Consider the following 22246-nt stretch of genomic DNA (forward strand, 5'->3'; position numbering starts at 1 on the left):
CTGAATGTGAAGAGTGAAAATACAAGCAGAAGCAACGCTTTTCAAACCGCTATATAAAGGGCGGAGTAAGGGGCCCCGACATCACCGCCGTTCGCCCACCCTCCAGCAGACGTCGTTGGCCAAAATACAGCTACTGCACTCAGTATGATTTCGGTTAAGACCCTAGCCTTTTCAGCAGCGCTGCTGGCTGTGGCGATGTCCTCGGCGTCGGCGGTTGATGGTGAGTACAATTTCAAGTATTTCGATTACGAGTGCGCTGGAACGATGCCCTGTATCTTAGCAGTGCAGAATGCAGTCGTTTCTACAAAACGTTCCCTGACTGTAGACGCACCACTAAGCACCCATTCTAACATTCCGAGGAAACTTCATGTACAGGTGATTTGTTAGCAGTCAGCTGAAAATACCTCACTTCCAGTATGCTTTATTTTCGCCTGTGTAACTGCTCACAGGGCACCTACCTGCAGCTTAGGGATTACCATTTGCGCTATAGCCACTTTTATGTCACAATATATTACGTAAATTGTTACAATGAACAGAACCTGTGCTGGCGTGTAAAGAAAATTTGCTACTATGAGCAGATAAGAAGAGCAGTAAAGCTTCGTCCGAGCATAAATTTATTTCGTTAAGAGGCTTCACGAACTAAGCACGGCGAATAGAACACCTTATACCAGGAACTCATGTCATTTCTCGCAGAAATTAATATAGAAGTCGTCTTTAATAGAACTACATGGAATAGATTTCAGGCCTTATATGCAGGGCTCAGAAAAGTACAGCCGCTAGTATATATTTTCGCAGCTTAGTGACAAGGTCCATAAATCGGAAATGGAGAAAAATGGCAGAAGACAATTGGAGATGAGTAAAATTGTCCTCCATGCCACGTAAGTTTGGGAGCTGCGCATGACTGAATACAAGAGCAATGTAAGCGCTGCTATGCAACCCAACTTTTCGAAGACTCGGCCTAGAGTATACATAGAGCTACGATGGGTCATAACAAATAATAAAACAAACTGTAATACAAAAAAAAAATTGTTTTATAAGGGGGGACGGAGGGATCAGGTTTTGCCGCTCTCCTGACCATTTGACGTGCATACATTATTCATTACCAACTTGTGCCGCGTGAATTCTATGCACAGATTCCCTTAAGAACAGAACCCACGCCGCATGCCGCTAGCAGCTCATAAGTACTGCTTAAAAAGCATTTTGGCTGTAGCAACAATTGTCAGTTCTTCTTCCCCCTTCGAGTCAAATAGTACCATAACCGACGACGATGAACTGCTAAATAAACACTAGTGCAATCATCTCTGGGCCCTTTAAATGCGTTAGCAGCAAAACGGTCGTTATATTTGAGATTGACACACTAAAGCTTGTTACATGCGGGGTCAATACATGAAATTTCGACATATCCGAGGTGGCATACTGAGCATCGTTATATCACAGGGAACACACGCATGTTCATTATATCCGACGATAACAGACGCAAGGTCGTTATATCCGAGGTGGCATACTATGGTTCGTTATATCCGAGGTATTATACTAAGTTCTTATAGACAGATACTAAGTTCGTTCGTAGGCCAGAGGGGAGATTTCCACCTGCCGCCGTGGCGGTCGTCATTTCCGCTTGCATAGACCCGTCTGTACTAACGCATCAATAAAAGAGTAATTCAGTCAAACTTGTATCTTGTCTCTCACCTTCTGAACCCAGCGAAAATGGCGCAGTACTATTATGCGAGACGCCGGCTTCAAACAACAGAATAGCACCATCCGCATGCTTCTCTCCTAGACGAAAGGGTATCGCGTTCGTGAGAGAATCTGCAAGCACAAATTGAAAAACCTCCAATACAACGCATTGTTATGTGTTTGAGCAGCAGCAGAGCCTAACATGTGCGTCATTACCGTTGCGCTATGTTTAGGACGCGGTTGTGCATCGGAAAACAAAACGCTTTCACTGATGAGAAACAATTAAGTAGCCATGATCGGAAAGCTATCTGTGTTGGAGTCGAGTTACAGTTATACATTAGGGGCGAAATTCACCATGGAACCAAAAAGAGAAGGACGTGAGATCAGACCAAAGAGTGTCTATCAGGTCTGATATCCCGTCCGCTTAGTACGAGCCGCAATAAAAGGTCGTCTAAGACGCACGTCGTTCGAGTATAATATATAAATACCTTTAAACTCAGTTCTATAGCCAACAGCTGAAAATTTTGTCCGCAAACGCTCGCCCATCATTACTACGCTCCGGCCATTAAGGTAACAGAACGCACAAAATCACTCAAGAAGCCGCTGCGAAAAACAAAGCAAGGTTTCAGTTCAATATGAAATCAGCGCTCATTTCCTTATAGAGCAAGAGTGACATGATATGGAGGATATTTTGCCGTGGAAAACTTAAGAACTGATATTAGCTCCAAGGGCGTGTTCATTATGACCGCCATAGAATTTTCACCGCCGGGGTGGCTCTGTGGTTGTGGTACACTCGGCTGCTGACTGAAAAGACGCGGGTTCGATCCCGGCCTCGGCGGTCGCATTTAAATGCAGGCGAAATACTAGAGGACCGAAATACTAGAGGACAGTGCAAGTTAATGAACTCCATCCAGGTGGTTGATATTTCCAGAGCTCTTCCCTTCGGCATCCCTCATAGCCTGAGACGCTTTGTGACGTTAAACCCCCATAAAGGATAAACTAGATAATATTCCTTAATTTGTAATGGACAAAGCATAAAATGCCTCTTTTAAGGAGCCTACTTTTTAAATATTTCAAGTGTTGGCTGATGCGCTATGGGTGATGCATCGACACTTAAGCGACGCTTTTCCAGTTTTTCTAGATGTAAAGTGTTGTAAGAATTACTGTATGTATTGTGTCACTCAGACTTTCCCTTGTGTGACAACCGCTGGAAGAAGCACAGCAAAGAGAAAAAGGGGAAAAAAAGAGTCGCACATGTTTTCCAGTCTGAAGTCAATATCGTCAAGTAAATATAAAAATAAAACGTTCGTGGCTTAAGTTATTGGCAGTACAGCTGACGTTTCATGTACCGGTGGGCACTGAAGTGATCGTGCGCGACGGCTCTCTACATCTCTAATTGAAACGTACAGGCTGTCGAGAGGACAGCGTAGCTATGTGACGGCTCAGGGCTTGAAACCGCCTCTGTCCGGAGTGCCCTCATAATGTGAATGAATGGAAATGAAAAAAAAAAACAGCAGCAGTTGGAATACAGATTGCCTAACGAGAACGTTGGCTCGGTTAACAAAGTTTACCTTAGAAATGCCGCAAATAAGTTTCGAAAGCATCGTGGCAGGCGTTGGACCGTAGTTTTCGTTATGTACTGTTTTTTTTTTTCCAAAGTATGCAGCCCAAAGGGTTTGCTTACAAGCCGTGTAGCAGGGATCTTTAAGCACATTTGACAGTCTTAAGCTGGGGAGGATTGAGGACTTAAGTTCATCCCGCCTTCGCGAGATTAGGGCCTCTGAGTATTCAACAGGAGCTGCACTGCAGGTCTCAGAAGCAGGCCCCTTGGGCTTTATACTTTTGACAAAGGCTCTACATTGGTGCTAAACTATAGGAAACTTTGTCTACGATCTGTTACCCCAGTGTTTTTAAGTAATTCGAAGCCGCTATTCGTCCTTTAAACAAATGTCGAACAGTTCGCCTCTGTTAGAACCAGACTGAGAAGTTTTCACCGGTATCCGGCGCGGCTGCATGACCACTTTGTTTCATGCTCATTGTGAGGTCACTGAGCCTATACCGTGACCGCAGAAACGTTGTAAAATCTTTCTGGGAAGAATTCGTTTCATGCTATAGATGTGCAGGCGGCCTAGATTACTCCGAAGCGCTGAAGCACATAGCCCCTCAGCGCTCTAAGGTGCAAATTCTCTGCGACGATAGCGTTGAGTGTTGGCCCTTGACTAGTAGCCCAGAAATCATTCTCCCGGGCTCTTCTTGAAAACAACTGCTTCAGCAGGGTGTTTCTACACTCTTAGTCTGGTTCCACCTAAGGATCCACTTAGTAGCTGGAACATTTTTGCAAAAATGTTCCACCTATATAGCTGGAACTATGCTCCAGATACTCTAAAATATGTGGAACAAATTTCCGAGGTTTTAGCCGGAACAGTGCTGCGCCTATATATCTGAAACAGCGTTCCAGGAATTTAGCAGGAACGCTGCATCATATAGATAGCTGGAACCCCGTTCCAGGTATCTTGTGAACCACATATTTCACTCTAGAGTTCCTTGCACGCAGTGCACTGTTTGTACAAACCATAGTAAAATAATTCTGTCTATATATGAACAAAATTATTCCACAATAGTATTGTATATGCAGTGCACTGCACACAAGGGACTATAGGGTGAAATATAAAGTTCACAAAACACCTGATATGAATGAAATCATTCTGTAGTAATTCTTAACAGATATACTATATGCATATTCCTGTACCCTTAAACCACACTTCTTGCATCAAATTCACAGTATACAATCATGATTTCTGTTGGTTGGACACCTAGTCCATCAGCCAAACTATACAAATAGAGTCTGATGCACCCCTAAGTTTAAAGCTTGAGGTTGTGGGATGAGAGATATTAAAACTCTTCTTTCATCACCATGCAACCTAGAATCGCCTCCTGCACAGACAAATGGGCAATAATACACAGATATGCTTGCACTTCAGCAGTGTTGTTCATGGTTGATGAACACAAGCATCCATTACATCAAAGCTTTATTTCACTGCCACAAAAAATACAATACTTAATTACTCGGAGGAAATTGAGGCTTTTATTTTCAAATATGACAGCTGTCTCTTAAGATGCTATATTTGATGTGTCAAGCTTTACCTTAACGCTTATCCGAAACCTTCAATCCTTTATTATCAAAACCATGAACTATACAGAAATGGCTGTGTCTAAGTCTGAGGCCTTTAAGCAGACTCTTCAATTTGAAGGATATCAGCCCTTTATCAAATTTTTCGTTTTGCAGCAGCAATGTCTGAACTAGTCCCAAAGTTTAGCCAAAAGCATGTGGATAAGAAAGGTCCGAAATGAAGTAGACAGCTAGGCACAAAATAAGGGCACTCTCCATAGATGAGCCGGGAGCCAAGGCAATGGTGTTCTTCCTGGTGACGATCATTATCAGTCCGTCGTCAGTAATGATACATGGGCCTGGTACGGGCCTGTCAGTGTTGCATCTCCCCTTTAATGCAAAAACAGTCCAGGCTATACGCAACAATTCATTGACTGCCTTGATACGATGATTTGCATGATACATTACTTCAAATGTAAAACAATAAATGCTCATTTAAATTACTCAACGAGGATTCGAAAGACACTACTACATATGAATCAGCATGTAATATTAGCCTAGGCCCCTAAATAATTTATAATTGAACTTTTTCTGTCATGCTAATTCGGCTTCAACAGCTGAACGATAGCTGTAACATCAAAAAGTGCTTTTGTGTCACGTGAGGCATGGAAAAACGTCCATGTAGTCATTGCTTCTTTGTTTTGATTTACTGCACTGCTGAAGTCAGCCTTCTTCAAGAACCACAATGACAACAAATGAGGAAGCAGTGATCATACTGCAGTTTTTTCACGTCTCACATGGCCTGCAAGCACACACTGACGTCAGAGTCCTAATTCGGCTGTTGAAACCGAAACAGCACGAGAAAGAAATGCAATTATAAATTATTTATTGGTCGTAGAAGAACACCGGGTGGTAATTCATGCATAATAATGCCTCACACATCACCACAAGCAAGAAAACACGAATCAAAATGTTAAGTGTCTATAGTTTCTTAAGCTCAATTTTAACTAACCATGAAAAACATTAATCACTGCCTATAATGATTTCTATTCTGCATTCTTTTGAATGTATACCAGTGAACACTCATTTGAATGGCTAGTTTTTATAGCAGTGGAAGAACTGAATGCTAGCCTCCATACATTCTTTGTCAAGAAAAATTCATCATTTATATTAAACAATAAAATAAACATGCACCACAGGTTCTTGCACATTTTCAGCCAAGTATTACAGACATACCTATTATGCTGCCCAGGGACCCCGAATATTTTATGCATTTTCATTGCTGCTTAAGTCTATCAGCAGTAATTACAAAAGGAAGCTGTCTTACCTGTGTGATCACACAGAATTCAGAATTTTTTGGTCGAAGATACCCATCCAGCTCCACAAAATCTGCCCTGTGAAGTGCCTGCTGGACATCTCTTATTATCTTTCCATATCTTGCATTGTTGCTTTAAAAAGAATTTCTGCTTCAAGTGTAAGCTGCAAAAAAAAAACACCAACTTAAGCACATATTTTACAGAAACTATTATTCGACCTTCGTAAGGAAACTGCCCATAATTTGCAAAGATATCAAAAATATTGACAATTTCATGAGTCTATTGGGACCTCACACAGCAAGACACCAAATGCAGATGCTAGGGCAAATTGCAAAATGCAGAATCTATGCTCTACCTTTCCTATTTTTAAATAAGTAAAGGTAAGGCCACTAAAATGATCCAGATACTGCCGATCATTACCTGTACAGATGACAGTTATGTAATGCACTGCATATATGCTGATTCATTTATGTGCTCCAGGGTAAGTTACATTGAAACCACATCCTTGTTTTCCAATGCAACTTGCAATAGCTCTTTACAGATGAAGGAATATGCAACTAGTGACATGCACTGAGAAAAGTGATCACTACCAGCAACAGAACAGTTTATATTTACTCATAGGGGATGTGCTGAAGTGCTTTGCAGGTTGCATTGTGCTATGAAGCTTGTTCAAAATTCTTGACAAGAACCAAAAGCAAAATAGCATACTCTTACCACGTCTGCATTCAATGAGTAGGCAGGCAGCTGTTGTGGAATCTCGGCCTTATGAGCCGCAAATGTTACATGCAGAAGAGCCTTCATTCTTGTCCGGTTCAAGTGTGCAGCATCAAACGCAGCATCCTGTAGTGCCTAAGTGTGAACAAAAACTTTTACAAAATTCATTCCAATGAGTATTGTTAGCAAAATCACACGGCAGCCGAAAAATGTGTGCACTGAAATCCCATGATTGTTTCAAGGACATTGCATATCATTGCAATGCCTTTTACGTCACTGCAAGGTCTTGTGATACCAGCGTAACATTTGAAGCTGTGCATTTTCATCATCAGGTATACTACTGAGGTAGAAACCATTTATTATAAGCAAAGAAAGGCTACTGTTACCTTCAATTCAAGCAGGGCATCATTTAGAGAAACAGCTGGCTGAGAAACATCAGCATTGTGAACAATAGATGCAGCAGCTACTTTCTTTGCATGCAGTTCTCTTGTTTTCTTTGCCGAGCTTACAGAGCTAATGAATTTGCACTGTGGGAAAACCATAATATGAAAAGGCTGAGTGCATCAATTTAGTGCTTACATTTCGTACAATAAAACATATTTAAAAAGATATCTTTATTTTCACAAAATAGACCTAACATAAGCTTACATTATATTTACAGGAGCTTTCAAAATTTTACTCTTTTTCAAAAATATAGTAATATAATATAATATAATGTAATATAATATAATATAATATAGTGATATTGCATGCAGTTACCTTTGCAATATCAAAAGTTTTTCAAATAACAAGCATTCAAATAACAAGCATATACTTTATCACATTTTACTCATCACCCTGACAACTGGTTCAATATGCCATTGCACACAAAGAAATCACATTTACGTGGCGTCTACAAAACAGATCTACGATTCGCACCGTATTTGCTACAACAGGAATGAACACTAAACAAGATACCATACAACCAAACGTGCGCACGCTTACATTACCTGGACGTAAAGGCACAGGATCATTTCGCTCACCTTTTTGAAGCCGCTAACTTTTTAACGAGGGAAATATAAAGGGCGCTATTAGCTAGTATACATACTTCAGAATAAGAACGATGCCTCAGGGCTTGTCGATCGGCACCTTCTACGCTTGATATAGGCACAGATCGAGCTTAACGTAATTCGAAATCCAGAACTGAAATCCGCCCGGCACCGGCAACTTGCAATCCACAACCACAGGAAACTATAGCATATGGTCCATTTCGTTGCGGAACCCGAATTCGCAAGGTCCATGACGAGCGCGCGTAAACCTGACCACACACGTAAAAAAGCGCCCGGAACGCAACGGCCGTGAACGGCGCCGGCCGTGGAATTAGCAGCTCCTGCTACTTTAAACATAACCGCCGTACAACTGAACAGCATTCCTAATTGTACGGCGGTCATAGCTGACAAAGAATTTCTGGCAATATCTTTAGTAACCGAGAGGAGGTTCCTGGCGGAACAGCGAGCCCTATCCACAAAACTGACAACGCCATTGCCCGCGTGCGTAGCGAACATGTGCACATTTCAATCTTCCAACCGTTGGTTCCTGCTCTAACCCACAGGCGCGGCATAATGACTAACCTAGCAGGAGCACAAAACACACATGCGCCACTAATTAACCTTACAGTAAATAAGAAAAAACCACCTACCTTTAGCAATTTTCAGCGATCCAAAGGAGACGGCGTCCTCTCTTGCCGGAAGGTACTCAAATATCGCGGCGTAGTGCGGAATACAAAATGAACGCAAAAATTAACGGAGCTTGCCGCCAGTGGCGCGCGAGAGAGATACTGTATCAGCGCTGCGGGCGCCTCAGTTGACGAAGCGGTGGCGCTGTGGTCGTGTTAGTGGCTCCGAGAAAAAAATCTGTGCTCTCCTAAGGGAGGAACTTTTCTTTACTATGGTGTTATGTTTTTCGGGCTCCTGCATGTCCGGGGCCGTCGGCGCGGGTCATGGCGGGTTCCGTTGCACGCACACGAACGTTAGTTGCGTCATACTACCGAGCTCCGTACGGGCTGTGTGTGCGGGCGGTGTTGACGACTTTGTGATGGCGCGGAAGTGATTTCTGCCGTCTGGGCTCAGTAACATGCACTAACACTGCGTAGCACAGGGCTGTTTTAGCATTTTGCGGGCATCTAAATGCGCACGCCGCTACCATGGTTCAGTGGCGCGATCTTGGAAAGAGCGTCAGTGGCTCTTTAATATTTCTGCTGTTTCGAGCGTAATGGTCATGCATTGCATTCTTCCGGTCCCTGCTGCGCTTTAGGTGTGGGTATCGTGGTATACGTTTGAAATAAAAAGAAAACTACGGTCGCATTGACGGATGTGTAAAGCAACGCATCTGTACAATATTCAAGCTTTCTGCTGCAATGATATGGAACTCTTTCACTTTAGAGTCCAAACACGAAATGGATGTTTTAACATCCTACACTAAAATGTTACGAGAAGTTGCAAGACACCCTGCTTATTGCGTATAGGGGGCCTTTTATGTGCTGTGGCCGTGGGTGCATAAAAGGCGTTTATAAGCTAGAGCACAATGTGACGCTCAAAGACGGTAAAAGGTCATCATCTGTCCCGCTCCTTGTTGAATGATTTCGCGCGGCAGACGTCCTCAAAACACTCACCGAAAGCACGGGGCAAAAGCAATAATAAAAAATAGGCAAAAAAATGCGATGCTTCAAGAAAAATTAGCTGTGGTTTAAACTTTGGCCAACCATGGTGAGAAGCTAAAGCTTCCTTTGCATGGCTACGTTCACAAACGCCACGCACACTGCCGAACGAATTGTCGGTAAAGCGTCGATGAAATGCACGCATAGCCGAGTCGTCACACTCGCTGAGTCTGATCACAAAGTCAGTGTTCCGGCGCTCCATCTCAGTTGAAACCATCTCCGCGTCCAGTGCCGAAGTTGGAGAAGCCTCCGACTCTGCGTCGCTGGTTAGTTAAAAGGTTAGGTGGCCTCTCAGCCAATAATCAGTTTAACCCGCCGCGGTGGCTTAGTGGTTGTGGTGCTCGGCTGCTGACCCGAAAGACGCGGGTTCGATCTCGGCCGCGGCGGTCGAATTTCTTTGGAGGAGAAATTCTAGAGGCTCGTGTACTGTGCGATATCAGTGCACGTTAAAGAACCCCAGGTGGTCGAAATTTCCGGAGCCCTTTACTACGGCGTCTCTCATATCCTGAGTCGCTTCAGGACGTTAACCCCATAAAACAAACCAAGCCAAACCAATAATCAATTTAATCTCCACCTACCACGGTAAGGAGGTTCCTCACAGTCCGATGGTGCTGTTGCCATCTGCCATGGTGGGCAGATTGTGATGACGTCAGTAGGTCACATGACCTCTCCCAACCAATAGGGGAAATTCAAGGATAAACTCACTGGCGCTGCTCTCTTGAAAACCTGGCGTAGTAAAGCTTTCGCTTCAAAAATTCAGTCCTGAACAGGAAGCGAACCCGGGACCACCATTATCTGCGGGACAGCTGCTCTCCCAACGAAGCTAACCGTGGCTATTGTTGATGGTAGGGCGAGGCCGAATCGATCTACAACTCTAAGTGAAAACGGTTCTGGTGGCGTATATACAAATATAGCAGCGCATTGACCCATAACAGTATCCTCGTGGTGCATTACACTGCGGGGTGTAGACAAAGGTTGCAATGCAGAAAATTCTCAAGCGTGCGGTCTGAGATCTTATGTGGAACGTGTGAGAAATAAGCGGATCAAAATAAGTTCAACAACCAGCAAGTTCCACTTAAACCTGCATGGTTCGCTGCGGGACGGCCTGTTCCACATAAAGAAAAACAAATATAAATGAAAAATTCTTATGGTTCCACATAATTAAGTGCGATCCAGATAAAATCCCCCTTGTTCCAGTGAAACTGGTGAGCCAACTCAGTTTATGTGGAACATAAGTGGAACCAGATTAAGAGTGTACCATTAAACGCGCGTTGCCCTAATGTTAAAGGTGGCCAAACCCCCACCAGCACAAGCGAGCACCAACGGAACGACTTTCGCGGTGCCAGACATTAGGTACAGGCTGTCATTTCGGTAACGGTTAAACACAGACGGGTGCATTGAAACATTCATGCATGCTTCATACGATATGAAGGTACCTGATATGCTGAACAATAAACACTTTCTTGTTGCGTTTCTTTTGTGCAGAATCATGTATAGAAGTTGTATTTCCCAACATCTTCCACTTCGGTGAGGTGAGTCCTCTGTGACCTCGTTGTAAAAGAGTCCGGGCAAAGTCGGCAGGTGTGAAACACTTGTAGGGGCCTATTGACTTCCGCAGACTTCGTGTTTTCGCTAATGATCACCGCTTTCATATGTTAAGTTTGTAGGGAAAAAAGGAAAACACCGATCCTCAGCGCACGAAACTTTAAGTAATGGGGACTGTTTTACTCTTACGCTGAGTTCACCAACAGCAACAGAAAGAGTAGCATCGCCTTCCTCTCTTGTCCAAACTGCACCTTCGTGTCTGTCGAGGCCAATCAGCACGAGGACAGACACGCTGTATGCAATGATTTGGTCAGAAGAAGTTCAATAGGTAATGCTGCAAACGGCTTTCTTTGAACATGTGAAGACTGCAATATCTACGTTTGTCGGGTGCTGCTAACTTGCTCCTTGCAGCAGAAACGTTCCAGCAGAACACACTGTAAAGTAACGCGGTGGAAACCAGCCAAACGGTTCATTTTCTGGATAGTTTCAGCGTTTCTTGCAACACAGCATATATTTGTATTAAAGGAGCAATTAAGATGGAACGCTTTGTTCTGAGCCTGCTAAAAAAAATTCGTTTTATTTTCTTGTTTACGTGCAGTAATTTGAAATGTGTTTATCCGAGGACAGAGAATATCTATTAAAGCAAATGTGCGGAGTTTTACCAAAAGGTGAATATTAGCACGACCGGACTCATAAATTTGCACTAACTGAAAAAAAAAAAAACATGAGATAATAGAACTCACTAGGCCCCGAGAACATATTTCATAGGCGAAATATTTCTCGCTGACATCATTGTCCCAAAACTTTGCTGAGGAAAAGGATGATGCGTAAGTCACCGTTTCCTTGAGTTTATATTTGTATATACACGAGGTAATGAAATTGCCCCGTGACCCTTTAATAAATAGAAAACTTCCTTTTTCAGTGCTTGGGACAAACTCAGGACTTGTGCCATGGCCAAGTAAGTTACCCAGATTTGCATTTATTTAGGAAAGAAAACTTTAATGTCCTCATCATCTGCAAAGAATTTTATCTAAATTAATGAACAACCAAGACTTGTGCAAAGGCGCTTATGCGGTTAACCTTAGTTCGGCCAAATAAAGCAGGATTCGTTGTTTGAATAGCATCGAGCCGTGACGTCTACGAAGTCTTAATAATCTGCAGGCCCAAGGATTTCACGGCCCAAGAGAAGGTACGGGGTAATTAAGATGTCTTTTCACAAAAATTTAGAGAAAACGGATGTTTGCCATTTGAGAAGAAACTGCGTAAGCAAACACACACTCATAGGAGCGAAAGGTTGCAAAATGATGACAAAGTTACCCTGCGTAAAAAGGCATAATTGCTATACACTCAACGGCCTTTGTATTCAACGAGGATGTTGCTATTTGAGCTTCTGAATATCGTAGTACCATAGACTTTATTTATTCCCTGGGGCGTACAAACGTGGGCTCCTCGGTCTAAGACTAACGAAAGGTCAGTAGAGAATTTCTAATCGCGGATTCCTAATGCCTTCGCCGTCCTAACTGCAGATTCTTCTATACTGTGTGAATGAGTGTCTATGGAAGAGATAGGAGTATTTGTACTATGCCGCTACAGGAGCAGGCCACCATTCCCCCCCCCCCCTCCCTCGATGGCTCAATACTTCCTACATTGCGCACTTGACCCTGCCGTTGCCCGCACGTTCCCAAACAGCTGCAGCCTTATTTCAGAGGAGGCTAAATGTGAAAGTTATCGTCTACATGTATATAAGCGCTTGATAAAAAAGCTGAGGTACCCAAAGCATTCAGGAGTGGTGGCTGCGACATACTTCACTTCTTTGAACTGCGCTCTGCCAAAACTAATTGGAGCTGTCGATTTATTGATGGTGGTCGCCAAAGAACATTCGATTATGGGGCACTAATCTTCACTTTCGTTTGTTTCCAGGGCAGTGTGCTTGAAGTTATGGAAAACATGCTCATCGTAAGTTATTTCTGTTGTTGATACATTCTCATTTAATGTTACGTGCACACTTTCAGCGCGCTGGCGCCAGGCGCGTAGCAATCGTCTGTGCATAGTGAAGCTGCTATATTCAACTGTTTGATTTAAACGAATGAGTTCGACTCGTTAGGCTTAACGAAATATGAGTGTCCAACGAAGCCTATATATTAGGATTCTTTTGAGCAAAGTAATGCCGCAGGCGCTGTATAAATGACGCAGCTGCATTTCTTCGATGTACTTCCCCAAATGCCACAGTTTTCTTAGGGCATGTAAAGTTTTAGGTAAAATGTGAGAAGATGCTTAGCGCAACAGCTCTAGGACGTCACCTAAAGCAATTACTAAAGGTCGTGGTCTAAATATCTACGCTTTGAGCATGGTGAGGTCACAACGGGCAAGAATGAGCAGATGCATTCGGCTGTTACCAAAGGATGGCCAAGCCTAATGCGTTTTCAGCCCTTAATTGCCAAGTCACAAAACAATGATCTCGATCCTCTCCTTTATTTCCGAGAGGCTTTGTTTCATAATCTTTTGTCCCGTGCGCATTCAAATAATCGAGAAAACATTTTGAAAAAGTCAGTTAAGTGGCCCCCAAAAATTTCCCGGGAACAGAGTATGAAACTATTTTCATTACCACTGGATTAAAACACCTATCAGGCATGGTGACGCTATTAGGAGTGCCTTAAAATATCTAATTGTTCTGAAAACCGTTATGGAGAATATCAGCACCCATGTGAGACCGTACGAACGCGTATTGCTGAGAGAGTTTATGGAACTTGTTATGCTTTTGTAGCCATTTGATCTGTATTGGGTGGTTGCAGTAACGTACGCTGTTTCAATGAAGTAGGCTTAAATTACTCGTGATTGCATTTCGTTCCTGAAGGCCATCCAGCAAAAGTTTATCTTTAGTGCCTTCTGAACGAATGCTGTTTCTTTGTGCATCGCGAAATGTAAGCAGCTTTATTCATGGGAGAGGAGTGTGCTAAGTTCAGCAATGTTTCGGGATTCGTACTTCCGAGCAGCTTCCTGCCTATGACCGTGTCTGGACTAGAAAGGCGCCATTTTCGAAAACAAGCCTAAGTTTGCGCTGTAGCTGCCTTCAGCGAACTCCAAGTGCTTGTTGGCTGATAATTGAGGTGTTACCGGAACAGTTAGCGACTCGGTATTAATGTGGATACTTTAATCAGTTCGTCGTAATTCGGCAAAATGGCTCAGCGACACAGACAAGGAAATTCAGGGTTCTCTGTGCAAATTTCTGCCGTTGTTACCCCCTGCCATCTTTTAGAATTAGCGAGTATATAGGCAGGCTAATTTATTGCTAACTATTGCTTCTTGTTCCTATCGAACTAAACATAACAACCGTCATCCCTTTGTGTTTTACCAGTGCGGTGTTAACGGAATCTCGCACCTCGACGTTGGAGCTCAGCTGTTCCTACTTGAAGGAATTATAACCGAAACTTTGAACCGCTTCGGAATGGGTACGTATTGTTATGGTGGTCCTATATCACAAAGTGTTACAGCAGTGCCAGCGCAATTTTACTTTCGTGCACGCTGGTCGATCGAGTGATGCAAGCCTTGCGTGTAGGCCGCAGAGAACATAAAAAAAAGACAACTGAATACGGCCAGGCGAATTTCACGCTCAGCCGCACTACAAGCATAATTCACTAAGCGTCGTGCCTGCCATGAGCTGTCATTCGTAAGCACACCAAGTCACATATCCTTGTTTCTGTGCGCGCATGTGAGTACAAGCTGGTGCATACCGCGGCAAACAAGTCGAGTACAAGGGTACTGTTGTAATGTGGCCCCAGAGAACACCGCGCTGCGGAAGACGAAGTGCGCCTCTTTTGGGAACCCCGCTATCCGCCGAGGTTTTCCACCACAATTTTCATGACGTAACTACTACTGGCACACCTCATCGCTACAGGGTTTAACATTGCTACTGCAAGAGTCAGACTTCTCTTGAAAGCGCTCTTTTTCAGAAAAAGAAATACCAAACGAAGGAAGGCGCTATATACGATTCCCGGAGTGATTTCTCGTCTGCTGATGCAGCTAATTGAACAGAACGATTGCTTAAGTGCACACATTCATTGTTGCTTACTGTATGAAAGCAACGTGCAGTAGTGAACTTTCAGCTTAATTATGCTTTGTCTTGTAAACATGCTGCAATACTATAGCAAGAGAATATTTTACAAGTAGGGATCGAACCTACCGTCTTTGGTGATCTCTATTGCCGGCCGCGTTTATCCGAAATCGAAGCATTTTCAATATCGCATCATGGCACCATGGTGCTACAGATCTTAGGTGTAGCAGATGGTATCTCGCATGAAGTTGCCGGCACCATGTGTTACCTGTCAAAAAGCAAAGCGTAAACGCGCCAGCCTCCACAAGAACCAACTTTTACCGCAATTGCGTTAAGGACCCCGTTCTCAAGAAAATCCGCCGTCGGCGTTGTGAACAAAAAACCACGAGCATGGCCTTAGTAGGTGGTAGCTGGCAGCTAACATGGCCGGGCATTGATTGGCCGTAGGGTTTTGCGACGTCACGTGACATGGCCGTGTTAGGAGGAGCTGCCAACTTGGACTTCTCAAATTAGAAGGGGGGCTGAGGGGAATCAAACCTTCCAGCACCCCTCCATTCCGATTCCTACATGCTCCCCCTAGGCTACTTGACATGGTCGTATGACTTGGTTAAGCGGGGCTCCATATGGGCATTAGCCAATTAAAGCTAATTCGTCATGCCCTTAAGGCGGAGCTAAAGTGTCTTGTCCACTTTTGCACCAGAGAACCGGAAAGGTACACTTAGCTTTCTCTTCCTACCCCCTTCTGGCACTACTGTACGGTGTGGTTGCCGAGCTGGTTATTACCCTGTTTGTATTAATTCAACTCTCTAAAGGGCAGATGCGACCGGATGAGATACACTGTTTGAACCATTAATGTAAACGTCGCTACTGAATCAGATAGGCTGGATTCCGACCCATAGCGGCTTACCTTCCACCTATGCTAGATTCTAGACTCTGCTCTGCGCGTCATGCGTGTAATCACGGGCGCCAGAGACCAGGCGGATGTGGCGATGGAATTTGCGGGTCGTTATAGTATCGTACTAAACTGCGTCATGCCAAAGATTCGTTTTCTTTCTTTCGTGGGGGTTACAGGTCCTCTGGTGAACAGCATCTTCGCGCTGTGCAAGTCCGTTGGGGGCATGGTGAACACCTTTTCTAACTTGGGCAAGACGGTCTTTGGAGGAGCTTTCTCAGGACTCACCAAAATGGCCACCTCCGTGATGCCGCTCGGAGACTGCACGGGCCTGCACATTGGTGGAGAGATTATGTGCGACGAGCCTGTTGTCTTCCAGTTTCCCAGTGCTTTCGACATCGGAAAGGTACGTGTCTCCGGCATTATTCAGCAGTCGGGACATCATTCGCATTCAAGGCGCCCTACCCATGCTGCGGTGCTCAGACTGGTCCATCGAGTATAATAAGCAAACATGACGGAGTGAAAGATTACTCAGAGTTCGTGCGCAGCTTCCTACTTAGCAGCTGCCGGAGGAACACGTTTCTTTTCAGTCGTTGGTTACGGTACTTCACGTGTTTCCTAGTTCTCCGTACAAGCCTGTACAAGCCGTACAAGCTCGTTTCATCTTCTCTAATTATCACCGCACCGCTAGTGTATCTTCAATGAAATCTAATCTCAATCTGCTACCCCTCACATTTCGCTGAAAGCATGCACGGTTATGCCTCTTTCATAATGATGACTTACACGATGACCATGATGACTTACACGATAAATTGCTCATTCCGCCTTCATATGTATCATCACGCATTGACCACCCTCACAAGGTTGGGATAAATTCATGCAACACTAAATGTTTCTCCGATTCATTCATACCCCGCACATCTAAAGACTGGAACCGCCTTCCCTCTTCCGTTGCAACAATTGATAAATTTTGGTTATTTCAGTCTGCCGTGCGCAATATAGACCATGCGAGTTTTTCTTAACATTGTATGAAACCTACCTCCTTCCTGTGTGTTCATATATTATTTAATTTCACCACTATGTACACTCAAACAGTATCGCGAATTTCATTGTGTTATATTAAGTGTTATGGGACTTTGTTTAAATCATTTTTAACCAAACTTAACTGTCACTTACAGTATTACTTGTATGTTCTTGTTGCTGTGCATATTTTTTGTTTGTTTATTGATTAAAACCCACTCCCCTCTGTAATGTTTATACCCTGAGGGTAATAATAAATAAATAAAAAAGGTAGGCCCAATAAAATAACAATTTTATTTCACGCGCAGAAGAAAGGTAAACGAGAAAACTCAGCGAAGTCAAATTGCGCTATATAGGCTGAAAGAGATCTCCGCTAGTTCAGAACTCTGCGGAAGCACAAAAGCGGTTGTGCTGACTTATGCAGCTGCTTAAACAATGTTGACTCTGTCTCGTTGCTAATAAAAGAATGTTGTAGATTCTTTAAACTGTAATCGTTTGGCGCGAAAGAACTCATATGCTCACCAACAACGACCAGGAATCTTGTCACCGTACGCGCGATCTTGTATTTTAGCCTAGCAACCCGAGTTTACCGGAGTAACACGGGTAAGCTGGGGTAAGTTCGGAGGAGCGTCGCGCCAGCTGCGCGTGAGCTTGCTCGGAAAGAGCAACATGGGTCGCACAGTCCCTACCGGTGGGTGGGATTTGAACAGCCAGTGCAATGGCGCATCTCGTAACCGCTGCGCCACTGCGCTGGTAGTAGTATGAGTACTTGGCGCCATCTATGAATGCTGAGTAAAGAATGACCAATTCTGCATATGTGACCATTAACCCACTAAAGATATCTCTTTATACCTTTACACCGGAGCTTAAAGGGCAACTGCAGCACTTTTTTGAGAATTTTGTGATATTCGAGGATTCAAATCTACATAGGCTAAAGGTAAAGCATGCCGAGTGTTTTTGCATTCGCATTTAAAACAGTGACGTAATCAACGATTGAATTTTGCGCTTTTCCTCAGTGCACCGGAGGAGTGCAGAAAAATTCAGCATGACGTCACGGAAGGTATGATTTCAAATTACCGCTGTCGTCAGTCACACCGTGCCCTGACTCGTTAGACGCTGCCAAACAACTCTCGGCAGGGTTTGCCTTCGGGGGCATTGCTTTTTTCCTTCAAAGCAGGCGTTTGTGCTTTGGAAATGTACCGATACCTTCGATGACGTCATCATGCGCCCCCCACTTGGCGTTGTGCGCTGTGGAGAAGCTTGAAAGGCGTCCGGATTTTAATCGACGATTACTTCACTATTTAAAGTGTTAGCCCAAAAAGATTTCGCACGCTTTACCTGCAAGTTTCACGCATTCGACCCTCTTAAGCTCGTCGATTTCTAAAACCTATGCAGTTTCGCTTTAAGTGCGCCCCCTAGTTGAAGAATGAACGCTTGCTTTCGCAGGTCTACTCGGTTTAACTGCATTAAACACCTACCTTTTTTTTTTCTCCTTCACAGTGCCTCAACTCCACCATGGCCACTTGCGTTGGCACTCACCCTAACCAGGTATGGAATACAGCGGTTCGGTCATGGAAAGCTCTGACTTTTTTGTGTACGATTGTCGTTTGACAAATCCGTCTTGTTTCCTCCCCAATATTCGTCCCTCAGGCTCAAGTGATCCAGCAGTTCTTCAACACTCTGACCGTAAGTGGCGCTTTCCCGAATTATAAATTGTCATCTTCCATCTGTCGGATGCTTCCCTGTGCAAAGTGGGCTTTTACTAAGCCGGCTCCGTAGACAGACTATGCAGCAGTTCACTTTATATACAATGACTAGGGTGTTGAAAAACATAAATCAGATTTATAAATCTACTCGGTGTTCCGTGTGGTTTAGCAGGCAGGAATTCTGATGGAACTAATTTGTTTCGCTGCAAACTTTCAAGTGACAGTTAGGCCTGCTTGACTGAATAAAAGTTTTGTTATTTCAACTGCTTAGTACAAATGTGGTCTGGGTGCTCAATTTTTTTTTTGTTTTCATATGTAGCCTATGCTCAACCTGTTGGAAAGAACGCTTCAATTAAAAACATTCTGAGCGCCAACAAGGTGAAAAAAATGACATGCTTGTTCCAGCTGAATAAAATCTTGCTTTTAGTGAGCATTAGACAAAAAATTTGGAATCAATAAAAACAGACAAATAAGCGCAAGTAAACAATTCGCACAAAGTCATGATCGAGCGGACTACTGTCCAAAAATTGCATGTCTTTTTATGCTTGTTGGGAAACAAGCCTCAGATTGTTTTCTGCGAAAAAAAAAGCGCTCTTCCGCCCTTATAAACTAGTCCTTGCACGCCAACACAATTTTTATACTAACATATGAAACTCTACTGGCCCTTATCAGAATGTGCATTCAGGTATAAGTGCAGGCCCCTTCTTATGAATTCCCGGTTGCTCTTCGGTACTTGTCGCTCTGTACTCCTTTCCCACGCACATCCAGTCTTCGAGCGTCCACGGCACCACAGACGGGATGAGGAAATTATATCTTCCGTGTTGCACTCCTGAAATGGCATTGCTGTTTACTTGGTTGAGCAGTTCAGCTGACAGCAGTGCTTTGGTTTGTACAGTGCGTCTTCACCAGTGTGGTCTTCAACTCTCCAGCCGATACATTGACAGGCCTCTTCTGCACCGCCGTTAAGATCATCGTGCAGGTCCTTAGCGCTGGCTCTCTCAACGCCGCGGCCATTGAATCTATCCTGTCACCCCTGGAATCCGCTATCGGAATGCAATGTGAGTAGTGTTTTAAAGTAGTTCCGTAGGCTCTTTGAACGTATGACTGCGTTTCATGCTAACCTATAACTGCTGCATGTGATAGTGTAAACGTATAAAGGTTACTCTGCGTTTTAGCTAATTTATTATTGAGTTTGCTGAGGCTTACGCTTTCAGTAGAGCACCCGATTGATGCCGTGGTGGTAATTAACACTTCTTTCTCAGCGCACAGGACGTGATGAAAGGAGGAAAATACAGAAACAGAAATACGCAGAACGTCGCGCATTTTGATTTCACAAGGGGACAGTAACTAAGCCCGCATATATCCTGAAAAAGTCCGGTGATGCCGTCGTCACACGTTGCTGATGGCCACACCAGCTATCTGCTAGCGATCCTCATCTCACCTGCCCCTTTCTTTTTCCTGGCCCCCTCTACCCCCCCCCCCCAAACCTTCCCTCTCCTATTGTTGGGGGAGGAGGAATAAAAGGAGGAATATAATGATAGGACCTAGAGACTGGCGAGTGAAAGAAAAATTTTATCGTATTTTCTACGCAAGAACCGAATTGATCGCTCCTAAAATTTTTGGCTACGTTTAATCCACGTAAGACATAATCATAACGCACAGGAATTGGCAAAGCAGTTCAAGATCTTACCGTGGGAGTGCACTTCATCAGGTCTTCAGAATTGCGTCATGCACATGCTACCCTTCTTCGCATCAGAAGAAGGACAGTATGTGTGCATCACGAAATGTAAGCACCTCCTTTGTAGTTCAAAATGGCCACCAAGTTTAAAATGTAACGAAACTAGAACTTGCGCTTTACGTCTACTATCATGAGCGTCCTATCACTCAGAAATCTTGCCTTCGTCGGCTTGCAACATACCTAGTTCCAGTATTGCAGGCGAAGTTCAGAGAACCACGAATGCGAAAATATGGATCCGTTATCAATACGGATAATGCGCCTCATAGAACACTGAACTCAAACGAGGGCGTTGCCGCAGATTACGGCGTCCAACATCCTTTATGTGTCCTGCTTTATTGGGAAAGTCATTGAATAAGGTCGTTTCTTGAGCATCAATGTATTTTTCTTACGATGGCGGTGTGTTTTATGAAGAAATACTTATTTAGGCACGTAAGTGGTAAATCAAGGCACTTCTGAATTTCTCTACATTTCCTGTGAAGTAGTAGCTGCGCGAAAGAAAACAATAAAAGTTCACAAACCGAGGCATAAAACATGATGCAATACTATCACATCTTTCACGCTCTTTCAGCGGAGTAGCAACTAGTGTTGTGCATAACCTCAAACAAATTTAAATTTTGGGTGATTAAAATCACCATTGGGTGACTACTGAGGTAGCAGAACAGCCATTACTTGTTCTCAACCAGCAGACCAATCTCAACAGAACGAGAGGGCAATCTCGTGTAAGGGCCGCATTCATGTTTGTCCCAACCTTCTGTTTTGAATTTCGTAACTGAAAAAAATTGGGTTATAGGCTTTTTTTTTTAATTCTTGCAGGGCTGCACCTTTAAAATTCACACCCGGACTAAGCACGGTCCTTAGTCCAGTCTATGCGGCAGTCATTAGTGAACACGAATAATGCACAAGTTGATTTTATGTCCGAAGTTTCAACAACAAAAACTACTCTTGCATCTCATACTGGAATGAAAATATCCCGCAAAAAAAAAAATATATCTATATCCTCACCAAGTACACCTCCTTGGCCAAGTGAAAAAATTCGCTTTCAAGACGAAGGAGAGGCCTAACTGTGTTGTTTTCCTCTCATTCCAGGTTGAAAGGACGTTCTCTCTGAACTACGGCTTCTCCGTCGCTTCAAAGATGAAGTCCATGTAGCTGGAATTTTTCGGTGCACACGCTAGATTTCTCTTTTTGTCGGAAATAATAAATGCTTCAAAAACCGCCAGCTCTTACGCAGTTTGTCTGTTTCGTTGTTGAATTCTGTCCCGTGGTGGCTCAGTGGTTATGGTACTCGGCAACTTACCCGAAGGAGGCCAGTTCGATCCCGGCCGCGGCGGTCGAATTTCGTGGAGGCGAAATTCCTAGAGCCCCGTGTACTGTGCGATGTCAATGCACGTTAGAGAACCCAAGGTGGCGGAAACATGTCCAACATTCTGGGACAAAATATTTGAAAATTAGAAACTTGTAAGAGACTGCGATGGAAATATTGAATGTAATGATGCATTCTTCTGATATGTAGCAATTTTTTTCTTTTAAAGTGTTTACATCGATTGCAACGTATAGTGAATACTTCCACAGAAAGAGAATTGGAAACGCTTTTCACGATAGTAAAAGCGTTAATAGACAAGAAAGGGCAGTACTGTTCTCGGGTGACTGGCGGACATATTGACTGTTGTAGTGAAATCTTACGTTACATGCAAAAGTTTGCTCATGAAAGGTTTCCCGCCCAAAAACGCTTTTGTCCAGAATTGTTGGGTGTATTTCTGGAGCCCTTCACTACGGCGTCCCT

General features: G+C 43.7%; 1 protein-coding gene and 1 long non-coding RNA gene across 2 annotated transcripts; one reads left to right on the top strand and one right to left on the bottom strand.

Annotated features, from left to right (window-relative positions):
* The first annotated feature begins 90 nt into the window (after nucleotides 1–90).
* Nucleotides 91–21682, top strand: LOC149347218 (uncharacterized). The gene is made up of 10 exons (XM_089585527.1): nucleotides 91–220; nucleotides 10997–11043; nucleotides 11979–12014; nucleotides 12977–13012; nucleotides 14412–14505; nucleotides 16179–16405; nucleotides 18520–18567; nucleotides 18670–18705; nucleotides 19621–19783; nucleotides 21550–21682. Exons 1-10 carry the CDS (start codon nucleotides 145–147, stop codon nucleotides 21552–21554), a joined length of 768 nt encoding a protein of 255 aa, XP_089441653.1. The 5' UTR covers nucleotides 91–144; the 3' UTR covers nucleotides 21555–21682.
* LOC149347219 (uncharacterized) lies at nucleotides 5027–6856 on the bottom strand. Its single transcript, XR_016292124.1, has 3 exons — nucleotides 6817–6856; nucleotides 6114–6265; nucleotides 5027–5176 (listed from the first exon to the last, which is right to left on the bottom strand). It is a non-coding gene; the product is annotated as an uncharacterized LOC149347219 (long non-coding RNA).
* Nucleotides 21683–22246: the final 564 nt, after the last annotated feature.

Source organism: Amblyomma mixtum, chromosome 4 (assembly GCF_055824585.1).
Source record: "Amblyomma mixtum isolate Tamu chromosome 4, ASM5582458v1, whole genome shotgun sequence".
Lineage (NCBI taxonomy): Eukaryota > Metazoa > Arthropoda > Arachnida > Ixodida > Ixodidae > Amblyomma > Amblyomma mixtum.

Coding starts and splice junctions, on each gene's coding strand:
- LOC149347218 (XM_089585527.1), top strand. CDS start 145: ATGATTTCGGTTAAGACCCTAGCCTTTTCAGCAGCGCTGCTGGCTGTG. Junction 12,015..12,976: donor AGGACTTGTGCCATGGCCAA/GTAAGTTACCCA, acceptor GTTTGTTTCCAG/GGCAGTGTGCTTGAAGTTAT. Junction 13,013..14,411: donor TTATGGAAAACATGCTCATC/GTAAGTTATTTC, acceptor GTGTTTTACCAG/TGCGGTGTTAACGGAATCTC.